General features: G+C 40.2%; 3 protein-coding genes across 10 annotated transcripts in view; 2 read left to right on the plus strand and 1 right to left on the minus strand.

Annotated features, from left to right (window-relative positions):
* The first annotated feature begins 223 nt into the window (after positions 1-223).
* The window catches only part of LOC116264551 (cellulose synthase-like protein H1), a 115860-nt gene continuing 96971 nt past the window's right edge, over positions 224-19112 (plus strand). Inside the window, exons 1-10 of one of the 2 annotated variants that reach the window (XM_031644848.2) lie at positions 232-356; positions 1627-1935; positions 2036-2372; positions 2671-2799; positions 2916-3032; positions 3147-3359; positions 3590-3734; positions 4099-4298; positions 4665-5015; positions 5830-6697. In XM_031644848.2, the coding sequence (XP_031500708.1) occupies positions 325-356; positions 1627-1935; positions 2036-2372; positions 2671-2799; positions 2916-3032; positions 3147-3359; positions 3590-3734; positions 4099-4298; positions 4665-5015; positions 5830-6363 (2367 nt within the window). In that variant the 5' untranslated portion in view covers positions 232-324 and the 3' untranslated portion in view covers positions 6364-6697. Of the gene's footprint in view, positions 357-1626; positions 1936-2035; positions 2373-2670; positions 2800-2915; positions 3033-3146; positions 3360-3589; positions 3735-4098; positions 4299-4664; positions 5016-5829; positions 6698-19112 lie in introns of those variants that run through there. The other variant, XM_050080444.1, reaches the window with a different exon arrangement.
* Positions 8954-10815, plus strand: LOC116264286 (cellulose synthase-like protein H2). Its single transcript, XM_050080449.1, has 3 exons — positions 8954-9092; positions 10015-10223; positions 10658-10815. Exons 2-3 carry the CDS (start codon positions 10038-10040, stop codon positions 10808-10810), a joined length of 339 nt encoding a protein of 112 aa, XP_049936406.1. The 5' UTR covers positions 8954-9092; positions 10015-10037; the 3' UTR covers positions 10811-10815.
* Positions 12446-18068, minus strand: LOC116264850 (probable ribonuclease P/MRP protein subunit POP5). Of its 7 annotated transcripts, none has more exons than XM_031645278.2 (6): positions 17695-18067; positions 16359-16511; positions 16187-16239; positions 14416-14613; positions 13696-13833; positions 12446-12943 (listed from the first exon to the last, which is right to left on the minus strand). In XM_031645278.2, exons 4-6 carry the CDS (start codon positions 14591-14593, stop codon positions 12795-12797), a joined length of 465 nt encoding a protein of 154 aa, XP_031501138.1. In that variant the 5' UTR covers positions 14594-14613; positions 16187-16239; positions 16359-16511; positions 17695-18067; the 3' UTR covers positions 12446-12794. The 7 variants fall into 7 exon arrangements, with proteins under 7 accessions (XP_031501138.1, XP_031501137.1, XP_049936403.1 ...); XM_031645277.2 differs by having other exon boundaries at positions 16187-16287; positions 16359-16489; positions 17695-18066; XM_050080446.1 differs by having other exon boundaries at positions 16187-16287; positions 16359-16494; positions 17695-18066.

Genomic DNA, 19112 nt, shown 5'->3' on the forward strand with positions numbered 1-19112 from the left:
CACAAGACGCAGTGTTAGCATTTCAAAGAAAACATGATAAGGTAGGTAATGATTAAAGAGGAAAAAGTCCAAAACATATAGAGATGCACCAGATGATCCTAATAAAGGGGTTACAATCCTCCTCATTCTCCCTTAACACATATTCTCCCAACCATTTCCTTGCACTAGATTGGTCAATATCCTCAATATGAATCTGTTTTGTTTATTTATTTATTTTGGCAATATTTCTTCTAGGAGGCATGACAGGTTATTGGGAGACATGTTGGCTAGGTGTTTGAAACATTGAGTTCATTACGTCGGCCCAGAGACTGTACGATTGCTTGGATGTATGGAAGTGAACTTCACAAAGAGCAAAAGTAACTCCTCTTTTCTGCTGGTGGACACTTTCCAATTTTCTGCATCATATTTTTCTGCACATCAATGGTTTGCAGTGCAATTGTTTTGCTATCCTATTCTTCTGTATCACAGTCTTCTTGCTATTTTTGGTGACATGGATGGCAGAGATGGTAGTTCTCTTAAGCTCACCTCATGCCTGCTTTTTTGGGTTGTTATCTTGATCATTTATTTTTATGCCTTTTGATGGACGGCTTCTTTTTACTTTGTGTTTTCCTTTCATCTTGGTTGCTCTGTAGGACATGATCTCGAGCAGGTCAGCTGCTATCCTTGTTTTGCAGTTGATTGTGTGAGTTCATTTTTGGGGAAGAGATTATGTTCATATGGTCTATCATGTCAGGAATGTTCTTTTGTCTTCGAGTGTTAATCCTGACTTGTGTTGCTGTTTGTACATGGTATGTTCTGATCATTAGAGTATTTTAGGGAAGCAATTTTGTTTTCTCATTGTATGCCATGCCAATGATTTTTCTTTATTTTCTTCTTCATAGGGTGGATATCCTGCTTCTTTAGTCTTCCCGGAGAGATTTGTTGTCTTTGGATAGTAGGTTCCTTGTAACAGAGTAGGATTAATGCATGAATTTGAAAATATACGGGTAGACTGTGATCCTTTATAACTCCGGTGCTTTTGTTTCTGTTTCTAGTAGATAGTGCTGCGAATCTTGGTACATGATTATTACTGATTTTCGTTTGCATTTCCTGGCTCCTGTTGCATGTGAAGCTCTCTTAGAGCTCTTGGTCCCTTCAACTTGCGAACCAAGGAACAGTGATGGCCTCCTTGGGAATTCATTCACTCCAATTGGGGAACCAAGGAAGCAGGAATTCGTTTCCAGCTGACATCACTGATTGTTAAGCAAAAAAGAAAAGGGTGGATGGGGCAGCGTACCCTCCGTTTCTTTAAATGCTCCATCGTTGGATGGGCTGTTTCAATTAAGTTAGCTTTGATTTCCGTTGGTTTTAAAGAGCCTGAACTTCCATTGATTTTTGAAAATAAGCCAACCTTAGTTGCATTGGTTTAATTGCTTTTTTTTTTTTCAATACGATGAAAAATAACTAAAAAAAACTTAAAAATATTAAAAAGATAATGAAAAGCTGAAGCGTGGCACACTGGAGCATGCCACTCGTTATTTGGGGGATACATAAAGTATGACATGACGGCCGCAATCGGCCAAATGTGCATTATTGATCTTTATAACTCCGAAGTGATTTCAAGCATTATTTTTATGAACGTTGTAGGGTTTCGTGTTCCTCACCAGAGAGAGAGAGAGAGAGGATGAAGGGATCAGGAGGACTTCCTCTCCAGGAGAGGGTAGAGCACCCCAACACAGTGGAGAGGCTCTTTCTCTGCATCCTCTCAGTTCTCATCCTGTGCTTGCTCCTCTACCGGCTGGCCGTCTTGCCGGAGCTGCCTGGCGGCGTGGCCTTCGGTGTGTGGCTGACGGCCTTTTTGTGCGAGTGCTGGTTCGCCTTCATCTGGGTGTTGTTCTTCAACTGCAAATGGCACTGCATTGAGCACAAGACCTTCCCCGACCGTCTCCTTCAGAGGTGAGATAAACCACGAATCTACAGAAACAGAGAGGGAGAGAGAGCATGAAACTCCATGCAACTACGAAATCACTTACTCCAAAAGCTCTGGAATTTACAGGTTCAAATCATCTGAAGAGTTTCCTGCCATGGATGTGTTCGTCACCACAGCCGATCCGGTGATGGAGCCTCCCATCATCACCGTTAACACCGTACTCTCCATTCTCGCCGTTGACTACCCAGCTTCGAAGATCACCTGCTACGTGTCGGATGATGGTTGCTCGCCCTTCACCTTCTTCTCTCTAATAGAGGCCTCCAAGTTTGCTCACTCGTGGGTTCCCTTCTGCAAGAAGTATGGATTAGAGTGCAGGGCTCCCTTCAACTACTTCTCTCAGTCACAAACAGGCGACGCCCACGACCCATCCTCTGCTTTCCATCAAGACTGGAAGGAGACGAAGGTAAGGACATTTAAACGGATGAAATCGGCATAATAAAACACTGAGTAGTAACTGATCAATCAGATTTCCTTCCGCGCGATTCATATCTTATTAAATATAAAGAAAAAACAATTATGTTACGATTGTGGTGTATGAGATAATCGGGTCTAGTGTTGTACATCTTAATCGTATTTTTTTCTACATCCAATCAGTTGTTCGAAAAGATTCAGCTAGATATTCGTTCCACATCCCATGTGTTGACATCTCCATAAACGGCCACATTCCTCCTGTGAATTTGTTTTGAGATTGTTTTCCGTAGGGAGCATATGAAGAGCTTGTTAAGAAGATAGCAGAGGTGGCTAAGAAATCAATTTCAGATAAACTTTCAGGGGATGAATTTTCAGATTTTGCACGAGTCGAGAAGCGGAATCATCCTTCTATCGTTAAGGTAAGCAACCCCAACATTTTTGGGTGTAATGTATGGGTTAGATTGTACCCACTTTTACATCTCGAATCAAACAAGGGTGAGATTGTCCTGATTACATAGCCTTTTAATTTGTTCAGATTATAAACGAGCACAAGGGAAGACTGCATGATCAAGTACCGCACTTGATTTATGTATCGAGAGAGAAACGACCTTCCCATGGACACCATTTTAAAGCGGGCGCCATGAACGTTCTGGTACTGGACAAACACGGCACCTGTCTCCCTGAACCCAGACGGCTCGGGCCAGACCCCAGCCGGTTTGCCGCAGATCCTTTTGTTTGACTTTGTTGACTTGGTTGGCATGTTCAGACTAGAGTGTCCGCTGTGATGACGAACGCACCATTCATGCTGAATCTGGACTGCGACATGTTTGTGAACAACCCCAAGGTGATGCACAATGCCCTGTGCCTCTTGCTAGGGTTTGAGTCCGAGGCTCGAAGTGGATTCGTGCAGTTTCCGCAGACGTTCCATGGTGCGCTCAAGGATGATCCTTATGGAAACCAATGCAAGGTGACGAACAAGGTGCGCCATTCTAAAGCCCCAAGCCTAAACCAATTGTGTCAAGGTTGACCAACTTGGCGCCAGCCACCGAACCAGGTTGGCATACTCCTTGTGGTTACTTTGAATGAAAATTAGCTCTATAATACCACAATTAAAACTCACAATTGTGAATTTCTGAATAAACTGTAAGGAACCTCTTTGTTTTTTGTTGTTATACAAAAAAATTTACTTGTGTTTGGGGTTGAATGCAGCATCTCATGCCAGGTTACAATGCATATCAAGGGCCTGCGTATATCGGCACAGGTTGTTTCCATAGAAGAAAAGTCATTTACGGTCAGCAACCACCAGATTTTCAAGAAGCAAAAAATGGATTCTACAACTACAAATTAGCTAATGGTGCTGGCTATTACTCTTTTTTTATGCAATGTATCATGATTTAGGCCATTGACGTTTCCTTTCAGCATCCCCTCGAGACAACCACACACAAACACATATGTGTTCATGCATAGCGAAAGTTGTCAGATAGTTAAAATTTAAATAGTCCATATATCATCGTTAAAGCCATTACCATGGCAACCAAAGAATTAATAACGATGATTTATGATTTTTTTAGCCGTAAATTCTTAACTTTTAATCATATAACATCTATTTGGCACGTGGCAGCATCCACTTTCAATATATATATATACATCTGAATTTTGGAAGTTAGGTCTCGAGGGAAGCAACATTTGGTGAAAAACACGTAATATTGGAAATGCAGGGCGTCAAAATGGGAGGTGTGGCACGGAAGAAGCATTGGCAGCCATATTTGGACGCAACCAACCATTAATTGAATCAGCACTTAGAGCAGGCAGAGCCCTCGTCGACCCTCCTCCCTCACAGACCCTCTCAAGTTCTTTGGAAGCAGCCATTGCTGTGTCTGCTTGTGATTATGAAGACAACACCCTGTGGGGCAAACAGGTTCCCTCTCTCAAACAATTAACTGGACGGCATTTTGCAATTAGATGTTGTAGAGCTGAACTTTTAGTGAGTCTGATTGTAAATTATCTTCTCATTAATCTTTTCTCAATGGCTTGCAGTGTTTTCATTTCCCTTTTCTCCAAAAATGAATTTTATTCAAACCGTGTCGTGCCGTATAGTAACATAGAAAATCATGATGAGATAATGCCATCCAATGCATAAACAAACATGCTTCATAATAACTGGTTTAGGACAGATTCAGGAACAATCACAAAGCAATCCATTTGCCAAACGACCCCTTAGAGTTCTTGCGCTTTCATGTTTATTTTGCTTAACACAGTAACTCAAAGGCTGTGTTTGTTTCAGATTGGTTGGGATTACGGATCAACAGCAGAGGACGTCATGACAGGGCTTAGGATCCACTCCTCAGGCTGGAACTCAATCGCATGTTTATCTGAGCCACCAGCATTTCTCGGTGCGGCGCCGTCCACCGGACCCGACACGATAGTCCAGCAGAAGAGATGGGCCACCGGTTTGCTTGAAGCTCTCATCAGCCGGCGGAACCCGGTGAAGGCTACCCTTAGGGGGAAGCTGCAACTGAGGCAGTGCATGGTCTATCTCATTTTTTTGTTGTGGGCAGTTCGATCCGTACCCGAACTTTGCTATGCTATTGTGCCTTCATTATGCATATTCACAAACACCTCCATCTTCCCAAAGGTATCATCTCTCTTTTCCATTCTTATTCAAGTAGTCGTCTGATTTCGGTTACGAGTCCCTCTGGTCTTAAGATCATCAGATCCAGGGCACAAGGAGTTGAGTTTGACTCATTAATGCATGAGCAATGTTCGAAATCAAGACCTTAGGAAAATTTGGGAAATCTTATAACATGGAAAGTAAAAGTTTAGTTGCAAAACATTGTGAAAATATCATGACATATTAAGAGTTGTCAAAAATCTAAAGATTTATAAGAAAGAAGGAAAGAGGATGAGCTATATGAATGTGAAAATGTTTGAAACAAACCGGATCCAATAGGCAGATCCGTGCTTGGACACAAGCTTGTCTCTACACCTTGATGTCTCAATGCCATTCCATATTCGTATTCTCAAACAACTAGATGGACATGGTTCAGTTCCTCCTAGGTCCTTGATTGGCTCAGATTTGAATACCATGGAAAGATTCAAATGTAAATCGGAATCTACACTACATCTGATGTCAAAGGTCGAACTCAGATCCCACAAGTGTATGCCACAACACTTGATCCAATAAAAAGAAGGAGCACTCAGTTTGGTGTAGAAAATTGGATTGTATATCGACTGAGACCATACTAATAAACCAAAATGTTGATTCAAATCCTGACCAAGTTCAAGATCATTGACATCAAGGAAATGCAGATAAGATTTAAATGAAGATGTGCACATTACTTTGTCAAACAAAATCCGGCATCGGCATGAATTCAGAAAGGTTATCTTATCTGATCTGTTTGCACACAGACTGTACAACTAAGTTATGGTGGCATCCTCTTGTCTTGCAGATAACTGAACCAGAATTCAGACTGCCATCTGCACTTTTTATCATCCTGAATCTCTACGTACTCGTGGAGTACCTTCTTTGTGGCCTTTCAGTGAGAGAGTGGTGGAACAATCAGAGAATGGCCAGGATTGTGAGTTCAACTGCCTGGCTGTTTAGTCTCCTATCTGTGTTTTTGAAGGTGTTTGGGATCTCGGAGACGGTGTTCGAGCTAACTCGCAAAGATGATTTGGAAGGTGCACCGACTGAGGCAGGGAAGTTCATTTTCGACTCGTCGGCCATTTACGTGCCTGCAACTACGCTGCTCTTTGTGAACTTGGCGGCTCTGGCTCTAGGCCTAGCCAAGGTGGCGATGGAAATGGAAGCTTCTGCTAATGTGGGAGAGTTGGTGTGTTGTTCTTGGGTGGTTTTGAGCTTCCTGCCCTTCGTAAAGGGACTGTTTAGACGTGGGCAGCATGGTATTCCTTGGCCAACGATTTGCAAGTCCGGCACGATCACTTTGATCTTCGTGTGTTCATGCAGGTGGTTCTCAAATTAATGACTGGACTTAAGGCCAATTCATGAATGATCTTCCAACCGGGCGCAGATGCTTCTTCATATTTTCATATATTACTGTCGCACCAGATTTACCAATGCCTATAGCAGGTGCAATGCAACAGGAGATGCTCAATGGTTGTGGCGTTACACAAGACATTTTGCTGTTCCAAGAATTTTACAAAATGTTATAAGGATTTAGTTGCTATCATATGGCAACTTAACCTCTTCTTTATTTAAGATTTATCTAAAAGAAATATGAGAAGTCTGTAACACATCCAACTTGCTTACTAACATTTGAATTAATTAAGATGTCTGCCGACTGTAAATGACAATTAGATCTTTTCCCTCACAAAATGACAATCAAGCTCTATATGGTTAGTGCCTTCATGAAATCTGGGATTTGGAGAGATGTGTGAAGGAGCTTCATTATTGCAATATAGAGGAGTGTTTGATATATCTAGAATCATTGACTTTTAAAATCAAAATTCTTATTTTTTAAGATTAAAATTATTGAAAAAAACAAGATATTTTGTTTCTGGAATTAGGAAACTAAAATTTGAATTCTTTTCTTCATTTCAACTTGTTGAGAAATTATGATTTTAGAATTTTCATTCTTTAAAATTCGAAACCATCAAACACCTCCACCCCCTAGATGAATTGGTTCAAAATGATGCAGACCTTGGTCGGCCAATATCACTGCCGAATAATTTCACTTATCGTCGTCGTCTTACTGATCGATATTTTGCTTCGGTACTTTTTTTTTGGTGCATATCTGGAGCACGCCACTCAGAAAATGTGGCTCTCGCTCGTCGCACAAGTCCCTTTCTTTATCTCACTACAAACTAATGATTAAAATAGACCGGGTTGTTATTTATCTAAAAATATAAAGTTAACTAAAATATAAAAAACTCAAATATTTAGAAACTCATTAATAATTATCTGGCACTTAGCACCTTACATTGGCCATTGGGCAGACTGACAGAAATTTTGCATATTTTTTAAAGGAGCGTTTGATATACTTTTAAAATTTTAAAATTATTAAACAGAGGAGGTAATTTGTTTTTATAATTAAAAAAATAAAACTTGATATTTTGATTTCATTTTAATTTGAGGAGGAATTATATTTTTAGCTGGTTGAATCTGACAACGTGGCAAGTTCTCCGGTCCCCGCCAGGTCTCAGGTACATGGTACATGAATACAGAGAAATAGGGAGACGATGTCAGGTCAGCTTGTCTTCCTCTGCAGGAGAGGGTAGAACACCCCAACACAGTGGAGAGCGTGTTTCTCTCCTTCCTCTCGGATCCCATCCTGGGCTTGCTCCTCTACCGGCTGACGGTCATGCCGGAGCTGCCTGGCTGACTGTCATGCCGGAGCTGCCTGGCGGCGCTGCCTTCGGAGTGTGGCTGGCTGCCTTTATGTGGCGCTGTCCCTCAACTACAAGTGGCACTTCATCGAAAACAGGACCTTTCCCGACCGTCTCTTTATGTGGGTGCTTTCTTCGGTGTCTTAAAGTGCCATCTCCCTAGGTTTTGGGCAACACATGCCATGCAGCGTCGGGCTCGATCGTGAACTGATCGAACCATGTCGATCTTGATTTTGTCTTCTCTTGAGAGGAGATTGATATTAAATGGCCGGCACCACCCAAAGAAAGTGATTGAAGTTACCACTGTTGTTTTCAAAAACAGATGCAGGAATATTCGCTTGGGAACTTGGACAAAGCCTGTTCGCTCGCAATAAAATAGTTCTCCTTTTTCTCAAAATTTTATGTACACTTGTGTGGAGATACTGGAAACATGTTCACCAGTTAGACAAAAATCAAGAGTTGTTCATAATGCAGCCAATTCAAGAGTGTCATGTGTCAGTTTTCATTGTAATCGTTTTTAATATTTTTTTTAACGACAGTACTTTCCCTGCATGTAGAGATCATACGAGGAGCTTGCTAAGAAGATATCGGAGGCGGCTCACAAATCAATCCCAGCAAAATTTTCAGGAGAAGAATTTTCAGATTTTGCCCAAGTCGAGAAGCGGAATCATCCTGCTATCGTGAAGGTACCTAGTCAAAGCTTTTTTGGCTGTAGTGAATGGGTGCAAAGGTGGAGCCAGATTTTTTCTTTTTTATTTTATAGAGAGAAATAACAATTTTTTAGAATTTTTTACATATACCAAGTTTAAATTTTACAAAAATATATATAACTTTATCAAACACTGGTGAGATTGCCCGTGCCCAGGGTTTACATTGTTTCATGTCCTAATAACATATAGCTTCTTAATTTCTTGGTATGGAATCAGATTATAAACGAGCACAAGGGAAGAGAGGATGATCAGGTGCCATACTTGATTTATATATCCAGAGAGAAACGGCTTTCACGCGCACACCACTTCAAAGCAGGAGCCATGAACGTTCTGGTATTGACCAAGGCCCATGTCTCCCTGAACCCAGACGGCTCCGCTGGAGCCGGGCTGAGCTGCCTCAGATCCTTTTGTTTGACTTCCTTGACTTGGTTGGCTTGTTCAGACAATGGTTTCTGGAGTGATGACCAATGCACCATTCATGCTAAACCTAGACTGTGACATGTTTGTGAACAACCCCAAGGCACTGTACCATGCCCTCTTGCCTCTTGCTGGGGTTTGAGTCCGAGATGCAGAGTGGGTTCGTGCAGTTTACACAGATGTTCCATGGTGCGCTCGAGGACGACCCATATGGGAACCAACTCAAGGTGTAAATCAAGGTGCGTCATTCTAAAGCCTCAAGTTTAAATTAATTGTGTCAAGTTTGACAAAATTGTAAGTGGCAGAGCATTTCGAGTCGCCGACTGAGTCTGGTGTGGGCATTGCATGTGATTGATGCTAGGTCTAGTTGCACTTCAATGTGATGTTTGAAGGGCTGGTGTGGGCGCTGTTTCACACCAACCACACTGTAGCTCCATTACTGAATTGTGTCGAGTTGGACTGATTCGGCTCGAGCTTGCGAACCGTCTACTGGCTAGCCTTGCCAAGAGTAGAATCATGTTTGATGTCTGGATATGGATCTGATCATCTTCAGTCAACCAGCACCTGGTTCAGTGAATGTGGGCCAGGGATGACATCTCAATGAACAACTAGTTGTTCTTGTTCCAGCCTAATATTTTCCCAGGGACATGTAACACCGTCCCTCGATTGGGTTCAGTTTGTTTTTTGTTTTACTAAGTAAGCTTGACTTGTGAGTGTAGCATCTCATGCCAGGGTGCAACGCATGTCAAGGGCCCATGTATGGGGGCACGGGCTCCTTCCACCGAAGGAAAGTCATTTACGGTCAGCAACCCCTAGAGCGTCCACTCGCCAAAAATGGACCCTACAAATTAGCTAATGTACCCAACCATCTAATTAGGATCGTCCATCAGATGTAGATAGATGGTTGAGATAAAAAGATAAAGAAAAAAGTACATGATAAAAATGTCTATCACATTTTTTTCAATGTTTTTCTCTTAACCTTTCTTCATGTTAGATTAGATGGTCTTGGTTAGATGGCTGGATGATTCTAAATAGTTAGAGTCACCATTCAATTTTGATATATAGACATATATTATGTCCATAAGTGTGCTATGAAATTTGAAAGTTCGGTCTCCAGGGGCACATTATTTGATGAAAAACACGTGTATATTGGAAATGCAGGGCGCCAAAATGGGAGGTGTGGCATGGAAGAAGCATTGGCAGCCATGTTTGGAGGCAACCAGCACTTAATTGAATCAGCACTTAGAGTAGCCTCTGAAGGGAGAGCCATCCTCGACCCTCTTCCCTCACAGACCCTTTCAAGTTCTTTGGAAGCAGCCATTGCTGTCTCTGCTTGTGTTCAGGAAGACAACACCCTATGGGGAAAACAGGTTCTTTCTCTCTCAAACAATCGACTAGATGACATTTTGCAATGAGATATTGTAGAGTTGATCTTTAATGAGTCAGATTATAAGTTATCTTCTGATTATTCTTTCTCAAGGGCTTGTAGTGCTTTCAATTTCCCTTCCCTCGATAAACCAATGCAATTCAAAGCATGTTCTGTTGTAAAATAACAATAGAGAACCATGTTTAGTTTTTGCCATCCACAGCATCTGCAAACATGATTCACAAAAGGGCCTACAGGGCAGGGAATAGTTTTTCAAAATTAAAAATCGATTCATGTTTTTGAGAAAAACTCTTACTCCCCACCTTAAATTAAGATCTCCCTGATTTTGCTTTTCGCATGTGTGGTTGATTCTGGGTTCATGCGCTTTAATGTGTTTTTGCTTAATGCACCAATTCTGAATGACTAGTTTTTTTTCAGGTTGGTTGGGATTATGGATCAACAGTAGAGGACGTCATGACAGGGTGTAGGATCCACTCCACAGGCTGGAACTCAGTCACATGTTTGCCTGATCCACCAGCATTTCTCGGTGCCCATGGTCCAGCAGAAGAGATGGGCCACCGGTTTGTTTGAAATTCTCTTCAGCCGGCAGAACCCACTGAGGGCTACAGTCAGGGAAAAGCTGCAACCGAGACAATGCATGGTTTATCTCATTGTGTTGTTGTGGGCAGCCCGATCTGTACCCGAACTTTGCTACGCTATTCTGCCTGCATTATGCATATTCACAAACACTTCCATGTTCCCTAAGGTTTCATCTCTCTTTCCCTTCTTATTCAAGTAGTCACGTGATCAATCTACTGAGGTACCAGTTTCAGGTTTTTGCTAGGAGTCTGTCTGGTTTTAGATCAGCAGATCCAGGCCAACAGGGGTCTGATTTGTTTTATTGCATGAACAAGGTTCCAATTCAATACGAGAAAATTTTAAGCGAAGGGGAGATCTTATAACAAGGAAAGAAATAGCTTATGTGCAAAAAAACATTATAAAGAATTGTAAAAAATTCCAAGGTTTACAAGAAAAGGGGAAACATGAAGAGCTATATGAATGTGAAACTGTGAATATTCCATTGATGCTTAAAAATGTCAAAACTTTCAAACTGATGACATGTTATTGGTGCGTTTATTTTCTAATATATCACCAAATTTGAATCCTTATTATTCAGATAGTTTGATGGATACACCTAGTAACCGTCATCCATAAATTTAACTAAGTTTGGACTGGCCGACATGCACTTTGAGACAACTAACTTGAATCAAAGTGGATCCGATAGGCAGAAGACTGTACAACTAAGTAATGGTAGAATCCTCTGGCCAGGATTCTGAGTTCAACTGCCTGGTTGTTTGGTCTCCTAGCTGTGTTGCTCAAGGTTTTTGGGATCTCAGAGACGGTATTCGAGCTCACTCGCAAAGATGATTTGGAAGGTGCACCGGCTGAGGCAAGGAAGTTCATTTACGACTCGTCGGCCATTTATGTGCCCACAACCACACTGCTCTTTGTGAACATGACTGCCCTGGCTCTGGGCCTAGCCAAGATGGTGATGGAACTGGAAGCTGCTGCTTATGTGGGGGAGTTGGTGTGTTGTGCTTAGGTGGTTATGAGCTTCCTGCCTTTCGTAAAAGGACTATTTAAACGTGGCCAATATGGTATTCCTTGGCCAACGGTCTGCAAGTCCAGCACGGCCGCTTTGATCTTCGTATGCTTATGCAGGCGATTCTCAAATTAATAACCGGAATTTAGGCCAATTCATGAATGATCTTCCAACCGAACAAAGAAGCTCGTCTTTGTAAAGATTCATTTAAGCTTGATCCTGCTGAAGAAAACGGTTTTCTAGTTCCCTAGAGAGAGTTGCATGTCTTCTTTCTCTCCCTTATTCTCTGCGTGAACGCTCATATCTATGTCAGTCTTTGTGTCGGATTCCTTTTTATCGAATGTTATTTATAACTGAAGTGTTTTACCTTTAACTGAAAGCCGTTCATAAACAAGCTGCGTCAAACAACAACTACAGATAGAAAGAAGGCACCTGTGAAGGTTGTACAATCATTGCCTCTGCCGACACAAACCTGCTAGAGTAATAAAACATTTCAACCAGATAAAGATCGCCTCAAACAAGTGAAATTGTGACAAAAGTAATGTCCTGCGCTTATTCCTCACTGACATGACAAATGCTAGTGCACTTTTCAAAGCAATGAATGAGGCACACATTAGGTGCTCTAATATAAAAAAAATTGATGGGTTGCCCAAAAGTCTTTTGTTTTACATTCAATAATGGCATTGTTAATACACATTAAAATCAAACACACCTCCCGCAATCTGCCTGGCATGACCTCTCCATTTTGAAATCATCCAGTTTACCAGCTATAATAAAACAATAACAGAGCCACTAGCTAAGCTGTTCTGCAAACCAGAGCCTTCTCAAGTATTGCAGCAGCTGCTGCTACTCATTCGCAATCCCATGTCTGAACCATGTGCTAATGATGGTACTCCATAAGGCACTTGGTGGACCCAGCCCAAAAAAGCAGATTTAGCAAACACATGTAGAGCAATGCCACAACTTTCACCTCTACATTTCCAAAGCTTTTATTTTCTCAAAATAATTGTGTACTTCTTGGACAAGTTGTGGCGAGTTCCCATCTTTAGCTGTAAGCTTGTAGCGTTCAAATTTTGCCTCTTCACATTTCAAGGCAACAGTCTTACATACTTTCAAGCTCCCTAGAACAGTAAGAAAATTGGATAAGCTTTCAGAAAGAGAGAGAAGAATGAGGGGTGGGGGGGAGAGAGAATTACACTATCAGCATTGTTTCCATCTACTTGAAGCTACCAAGATGGACAACCAAGTATATCCTAGAGACTTATTGGTTAAAAAAATAGTGACTATAAGTTAACCTGCTATCATGTAACTTGCATGACAATCTGTTTTGCTATCTGACTAACTTATACAGCAGCTTGATTTGACAACAAAGGAAATGTAAAGAAATGAGACGAAGGGTCCAAAGTTGTATTGTAAGTGTAAACAGGAATAAACTACAGAGTACAGACCCTAATTGAAGAAAAAGCAACAATAAGAAACAGCCACTGACACAAGTCTCCAACAAAACCAAGTACTTAGAAAGCTTCTCAGTAGCAAGCAAAATAAATGTGCTAAACAGGGTTCTAAAACAATACAGTACAAAATGTAATCCTACGCACAGATCAAGAGAAGTCATGGTTCATTTTCATTGAAAAAAACAAAAAACAAAATTGGTTTAGATTGCAGGGAAGGACAAGCTTGCTCGTAGCATGTACCGTTGCCAACCATAAAGAAGCAATTGCTCTGTCATTTTGTCAAATTAGAAAAGTGTATCAATTGAAAATGCATTCGTTAACATGAAAGCTCTCAACACACTAAGAATGAGTCTTCTAGGAAAATAAATTCTATTACATGAAACAAATCTAGCAATTAGTAAGAAACCAAATTGACTTACCACTCAAATCCAACAAGTTGAAAATTATTGGACATTGCCCAATGCTCTTAACCATGGTGATAGCAGACCATACCATTTGATGTTCTTTACGAGCCACTCTAATAATGCATAGCTGTGTTATTGGATTCACATACTTCACTGCCAGTAGAAACAGGGTCTAATGAGAGAAGTGAGGCTGATTCTATAAGACTGCTCAGCAGATGCATGGATTACTAAAGACTATTTTGTGCATCTCACAGACATTTTCAGAACTAGAGTAGTGGACTGTAAATTCATGTTAATCCATACATTTTGGATCTCTAAGTTGTCAAAATCAGGTTGTTCAAGACCTTACTAGTCTGAAGTAGTCCATTCAAGTCAGGCCAAGTTGATTGGCTAAAAATAAATAAACCTATATATTTCTTACAAAACAGATACAGAAACACATATTTTTGAAGTGCACACACACACACAAACACACGAATATAATATACTAGCTTTGGATTAGTCAGCTGACCAAGGACAAGGCTGATCAATGACCAGCTTGACCAACAAGTCACGGGTTTAACAACACAGGTCAATTGACAATTGACTCAACTGACTACTCAGGATCTGACTACGAAGGTCGAGATGACATTCAAGGATGTAATGATGAAAACAACAGCACCATAAAATTAAGATCCACTGATAAATTTACAACAATTATGGAACAATTCAAAGGCAAAATTGCAAATAAATTACCATGGAAGGATCCAAGAGAGGCAGCTAAGCCACATTTTCCAAAATTGAATTGAATACTGTCTTTAATTGCTTTTGACACATTAAATTGAGTGAGAATAATTGTCTCATCTCCAGCGAAGTCCCTATTTGGGTCCAAAAAAGCTTCAACCACCATATACCGGTTTCGGAAAGGTGGCATCTCTGAAAAGTACGTTAACCCTGCAATTGGTGTTTTCATCTTAATCATCACTTTACACACAAGAATGTTTGGCATGTAAAGAACAGATGAACCAGTAAATAATCTTTAAAATTCAGCCACATTGAAATGAATAATATAAAAATTATGGAAAATATCATGGTTCAGAATAATTAAACAGATCAAACTGAAGCAAAGGGAAACTACGAGAGCTCATGCATTACAATATTACATCATGTCGCTATCACAGTTTGAACTGCCAAAGCACCAACCAATTGCATAACAATAGATCTTAGAGAAACAAAAAATAAGGTCACATTCAAATACCTGAAGAGAGTACAAGAGAGACAGAGAAAGAGAAATTACATGCTCGTGTCAAAAGGATTGAACAATATGAAGATTGATGCATAGTCATGCTTTTAGTATATAGTTAGAGGCAACGGGATTCAAGTGATTTAAACTTGTGAGCTTGATCTCCATGAACGACTTGATGCTCTTATTATGCATATGGATTGAGCACAAAATAAAAAACAGTTCAAGCATCCAATCAGAAAAAGGAAAAAAGAAAACAACCAATGCCACAGACATAAAACCATGGACAAAAATCTATGAATAAAATTCCATGGATGAAAATCCATGAGACAAAAATCCATCCAAAGTCATCTGAATTAAAAAAAAGTCATATCCGAATTTAAATCCAAAATCTGATTTTGGACTTTGAATAAATTTAAAAGCATTGGATAATCTTAGGGGTGGGCATCAGGCCGGCCCGGCCCGGCAAGAACTGGGTCTGGGCTGGTCCGATGTCCAAAACTCGGGTCCGAGCCCAGGCCCAGGCCCGATACCCTGAAACCCAGGCCCGGCCAAGCTCGGCCCGGTTATAATAAAAAAAATTATTTTTAAGATATAAAATATTTTTTGAATGTAAAATAATAATAAAAAATATATTATTCATTATAAGGTCTGGCACCCACCCTTATTGAATATAGGATATATATAATTTATAACTAAATCTGACCTGAACCGAAACCCGATAAGGATATTTACGTCGGATCAGATGACATTTCTTATCTCTTGATTGAATATTATTTTTTTTTCATATCTGATTTTTTTGGAATGTTTATCTAATCTAAATTGGATACATTGACAACCCTAAATGCAGAAGGATCGTTTCCCTTAAAAAAATTAAAGCATGACATGATATAGGCCAGTGTTCTTTAGCGGTTGTTTGATGGCCTGGAAATCTAGAATTGGAAATATATTTCTGAAAATATATTTTCTGGAAAAAAGGAATGGAAAAATTCTTTCTGAGTCCCATTTTGATGTGTGTGTGATGACTGAGAAACATATTTCCAGAAAGATATTTCTTAGTTTGATAAAAAAAATATACTTTCAGAAACCATAAAAAGAAACGGTTTACATTAAAATGTAAAAAGAGTTTGCCAAAAATTCATGAACAACCTATTGAGGGGGTTAAGCTGGCAGCATATGTTTAAGGCAGCAGCAATTGCATGTACATCTTAAATGCATTTCTTTTTCTATGAAATGGATCCTTGAGAAAATGAAACCAATGAATGCTCGCACTGCAATATGTACCTGTAACTGACGTGAACTGTCAAATTGCTTCCATACTTCAAAAATTTGGCTTTCTTTGGGTGTTGAATGTTGCATAAAGACAATTGGGCAAGAGCAAATAACTGGAAATTAGAATGGAAGTCATTGTTTATTGAACATGGCAATGAAGTATTCAGTTGAATAAGATCCTCACCTGTTGCAGCATAAACAGGAAAGCTCAATGTTAAACAAGAAACTGCTGTTCTTGATCACCAATTGCAGGTGTGAACTAGACGAGGACTAGATAACAGTAACACATCTTTCTCCACGCACTTTTCCCTTTTGCTACTCTTAGATTACATTGCATCTTTGTCAAGATTCAGGCAGAGGAACACAAGCATTACAAAAGAAAACAAAACAAGTAATTACAAACCCCAAAATAGAACAAAAAAAGAGCATAATATGGCCAAAATAATTGGTATATGTAGAAGACATTGAAAGTGCTAACAGCTGATCAACTCAAAATGAAAATACATACTCGGTGTCTAATGGGTTTATTTTTCCTTTCTCGATTATCAGTTGTTCAAAATGGTTTATATGCCTCTCCATGTATTCAACATACAGATTTTGTACAACATCCAGTTGTTAAAATGTTTACAGGAATGTCACTATAACATAAATAGCTGCAGGCTCCATTACATATAGGCGGACCTGATATGAAGTGCAAGACCATGAAAGTGAGGGGGTTCACAATCTCCATTCACTGCAATATCCACTTATGCTAACAGAACATAACAAATGTTCAGATTTTTCTATCAACAAGCATAAGGGCATAGCAACTGCTTCATGGCCATCAGTAACTGATGACATTGACAACAGAAAAATCCAATGAAATTAGCAGAAACACAAAAAATATTCACACATTTCTACCACTAATACCGTAAGAGAATAGCAATGCAAAATGTTCCCTTACTACGCATGTTAGCAACAATGAGTGGATTAAATGTTGCCTTCTAGGAAAGTAACCATCACAAACGAAAAAATTAGTTGCTAAATTCTGCAATTACTAAATAAATAATATTCAAAGGAATGGAAGAAAGCAATTGAAGAAGAAGTAGAAGAGTCGCCGAAACCCACAAGGAGTAAACAACCGAAGGTTTGGTCTGCCTCATTATCAAGTGTCAACGGACATCCACAAAAAAGAAGGAAAAGATAAAATCCAGAAGCATCGCCGAATGAAAAGTTGAAGCAGCTATCTGGGTCATGCAGATGGGAGAATCAAAATATGAAACAAGAAGTCCTGAAAGCGAGCTAAATTTTCACATACAAGTCTCTCAAAACTCCAAGCATCCATTGGTCAAATACTAAGAAATGCATCAAAACCGTTCACATCCAAATGAACAAACAAAATCCAGGCATTCTCAAAAAAAAAAAAAAAAGATACAAAAAAACTACATTGATCATACAACACGAAAAGCGGACCACCGAATCCAGAAAAACAAAAAATACCTAAAATCTTCACCACTCATGTTCAAACTTCAAACACTAACCTTTTGACAACTCACAGAGAAACAATCGAGCCTCAGCTTGTTGGTGCAGAGAGAGAGGTTGGCAATTTCCTGAGCTCGGTAACAGGGCGAGCCACAAGATACTTTCAGAATCGGGAGTCGAAAGCAAAATCCGAGTTTCCCCACACGAAATCCGCTGCAAAAACGAGAGAGGAAGAGACGGACCACTTGTTCTTGAGCAAGGGCGAGAGAGACGACGAGGGGAGCAGGAGAGTGAGAGGCCGAGAGAGACGACGAGCAGCAGGCGGTCGGGTTGAGCAAGGGCGAGAGAGATAAACCGAAATATTTATTAACGCGTTTGATAAACCGAAAATATTTTAGATGCTACAGGGTTTTTCCAGCCCATCAAACGGGGGAATAAACTCATGGAAGGAAAATACATAAAAATAGTTATATATATAAAAAAAAAAATGTTGTGACGATGTCGATGGAGTTTCTTGTGACTAGCAAGCACCAAGTTGAGAGTTTGAAACTGTTTGTTCCCATGTGTTTAAAAACCTTAAATTTTTAACAAACGGCTCAACCGGCTCAGCTAGTTCTCGGCTGACTGAGTTATTTGAGCCTTCTTAAACTCGAGTCGAGTCCAGTTCGAGCTGAACCTTTTGGGACTCAAGTTGAATGGATATATAACATTTTACTTTTGAATAACCTGAGGGGAATGAAGTTTTTCCCTTCTTTTTTTATAAAAACCAAGTTTTCTCCTCAAATCCAGTTTTCAAGGAACCCAAACACTCTAAAAATCTGACTTTGAAGGCAAAAACAGGTTTTGGGGCTGCTGCCATTCAAACACCTTCTAAAACGGAGACGAGGGGCTCTAAGGCCAGCCAGCCCTGCCCGGACAAAACAAGGAGAAGCTGGTGGCGCCTGAAACATGACACAACAAGTGAAACGCAGCAGGAAAACTACAATTCAAATGCTACTGCTCTCAATCTCCGGAAAACTACTGCCCGGATTTTATTAAAACAAAATTAGGAATAATATGCACAGAACAAAATGGGGATCAAGAAGATCCTATCCGTTTACAAGCAAAGCAGTCCCGGAAAGGTAGCCTATGCCAGAGTTTACAGAAATCTGCTCTATCAAAACAGTTCAATAGGTGGAAAGTTTCGGGTGCAGGAAAGCCTCTAGCAAACACTTCTTATCTTCAAGTTCTCACAGAAATCATCAAAACAGGGAAGATGGTAGCCCTGGTTACTACTTCTCTCAGTGTCAAGTGTCTATATGCTAATGCATGCCCATTTGTTGCCTTTACATGCATGAATAGATCCAGGTCTAGGCGATCAAGTGCAGATCCACCAGACCCATTACTTTGTAACTAGAAGCAAGTTCAATGAGTCAGAGAGAAGTTGGCTGCCCATTACTGGTTTAGTCAAGTGGCTCTAACCTAATGGGCATGACCG

The sequence above is a fragment of the Nymphaea colorata genome, chromosome 11 (genome assembly GCF_008831285.2).
Source record: "Nymphaea colorata isolate Beijing-Zhang1983 chromosome 11, ASM883128v2, whole genome shotgun sequence".
Taxonomy (NCBI): Eukaryota; Viridiplantae; Streptophyta; class Magnoliopsida; order Nymphaeales; family Nymphaeaceae; genus Nymphaea; species Nymphaea colorata.

Excerpts from the sequence above, each read along its gene's own strand:
- LOC116264286 (XM_050080449.1), top strand. The coding sequence starts at position 10,038 with ATGGAAGAAGCATTGGCAGCCATGTTTGGAGGCAACCAGCACTTAATT. Across the intron at positions 10,224-10,657 it reads ACACCCTATGGGGAAAACAG|GTTGGTTGGGATTATGGATC; the intron begins GTTCTTTCTCTC and ends GTTTTTTTTCAG.
- LOC116264850 (XM_031645281.2), bottom strand. The coding sequence starts at position 14,593 with ATGCCACCTTTCCGAAACCGGTATATGGTGGTTGAAGCTTTTTTGGAC. Across the intron at positions 13,834-14,415 it reads CTCTCTTGGATCCTTCCATG|TGAAGTATGTGAATCCAATA; the intron begins GTAATTTATTTG and ends TTCTACTGGCAG. Across the intron at positions 12,944-13,695 it reads CAACTTGTTGGATTTGAGTG|GGAGCTTGAAAGTATGTAAG; the intron begins GTAAGTCAATTT and ends TTACTGTTCTAG.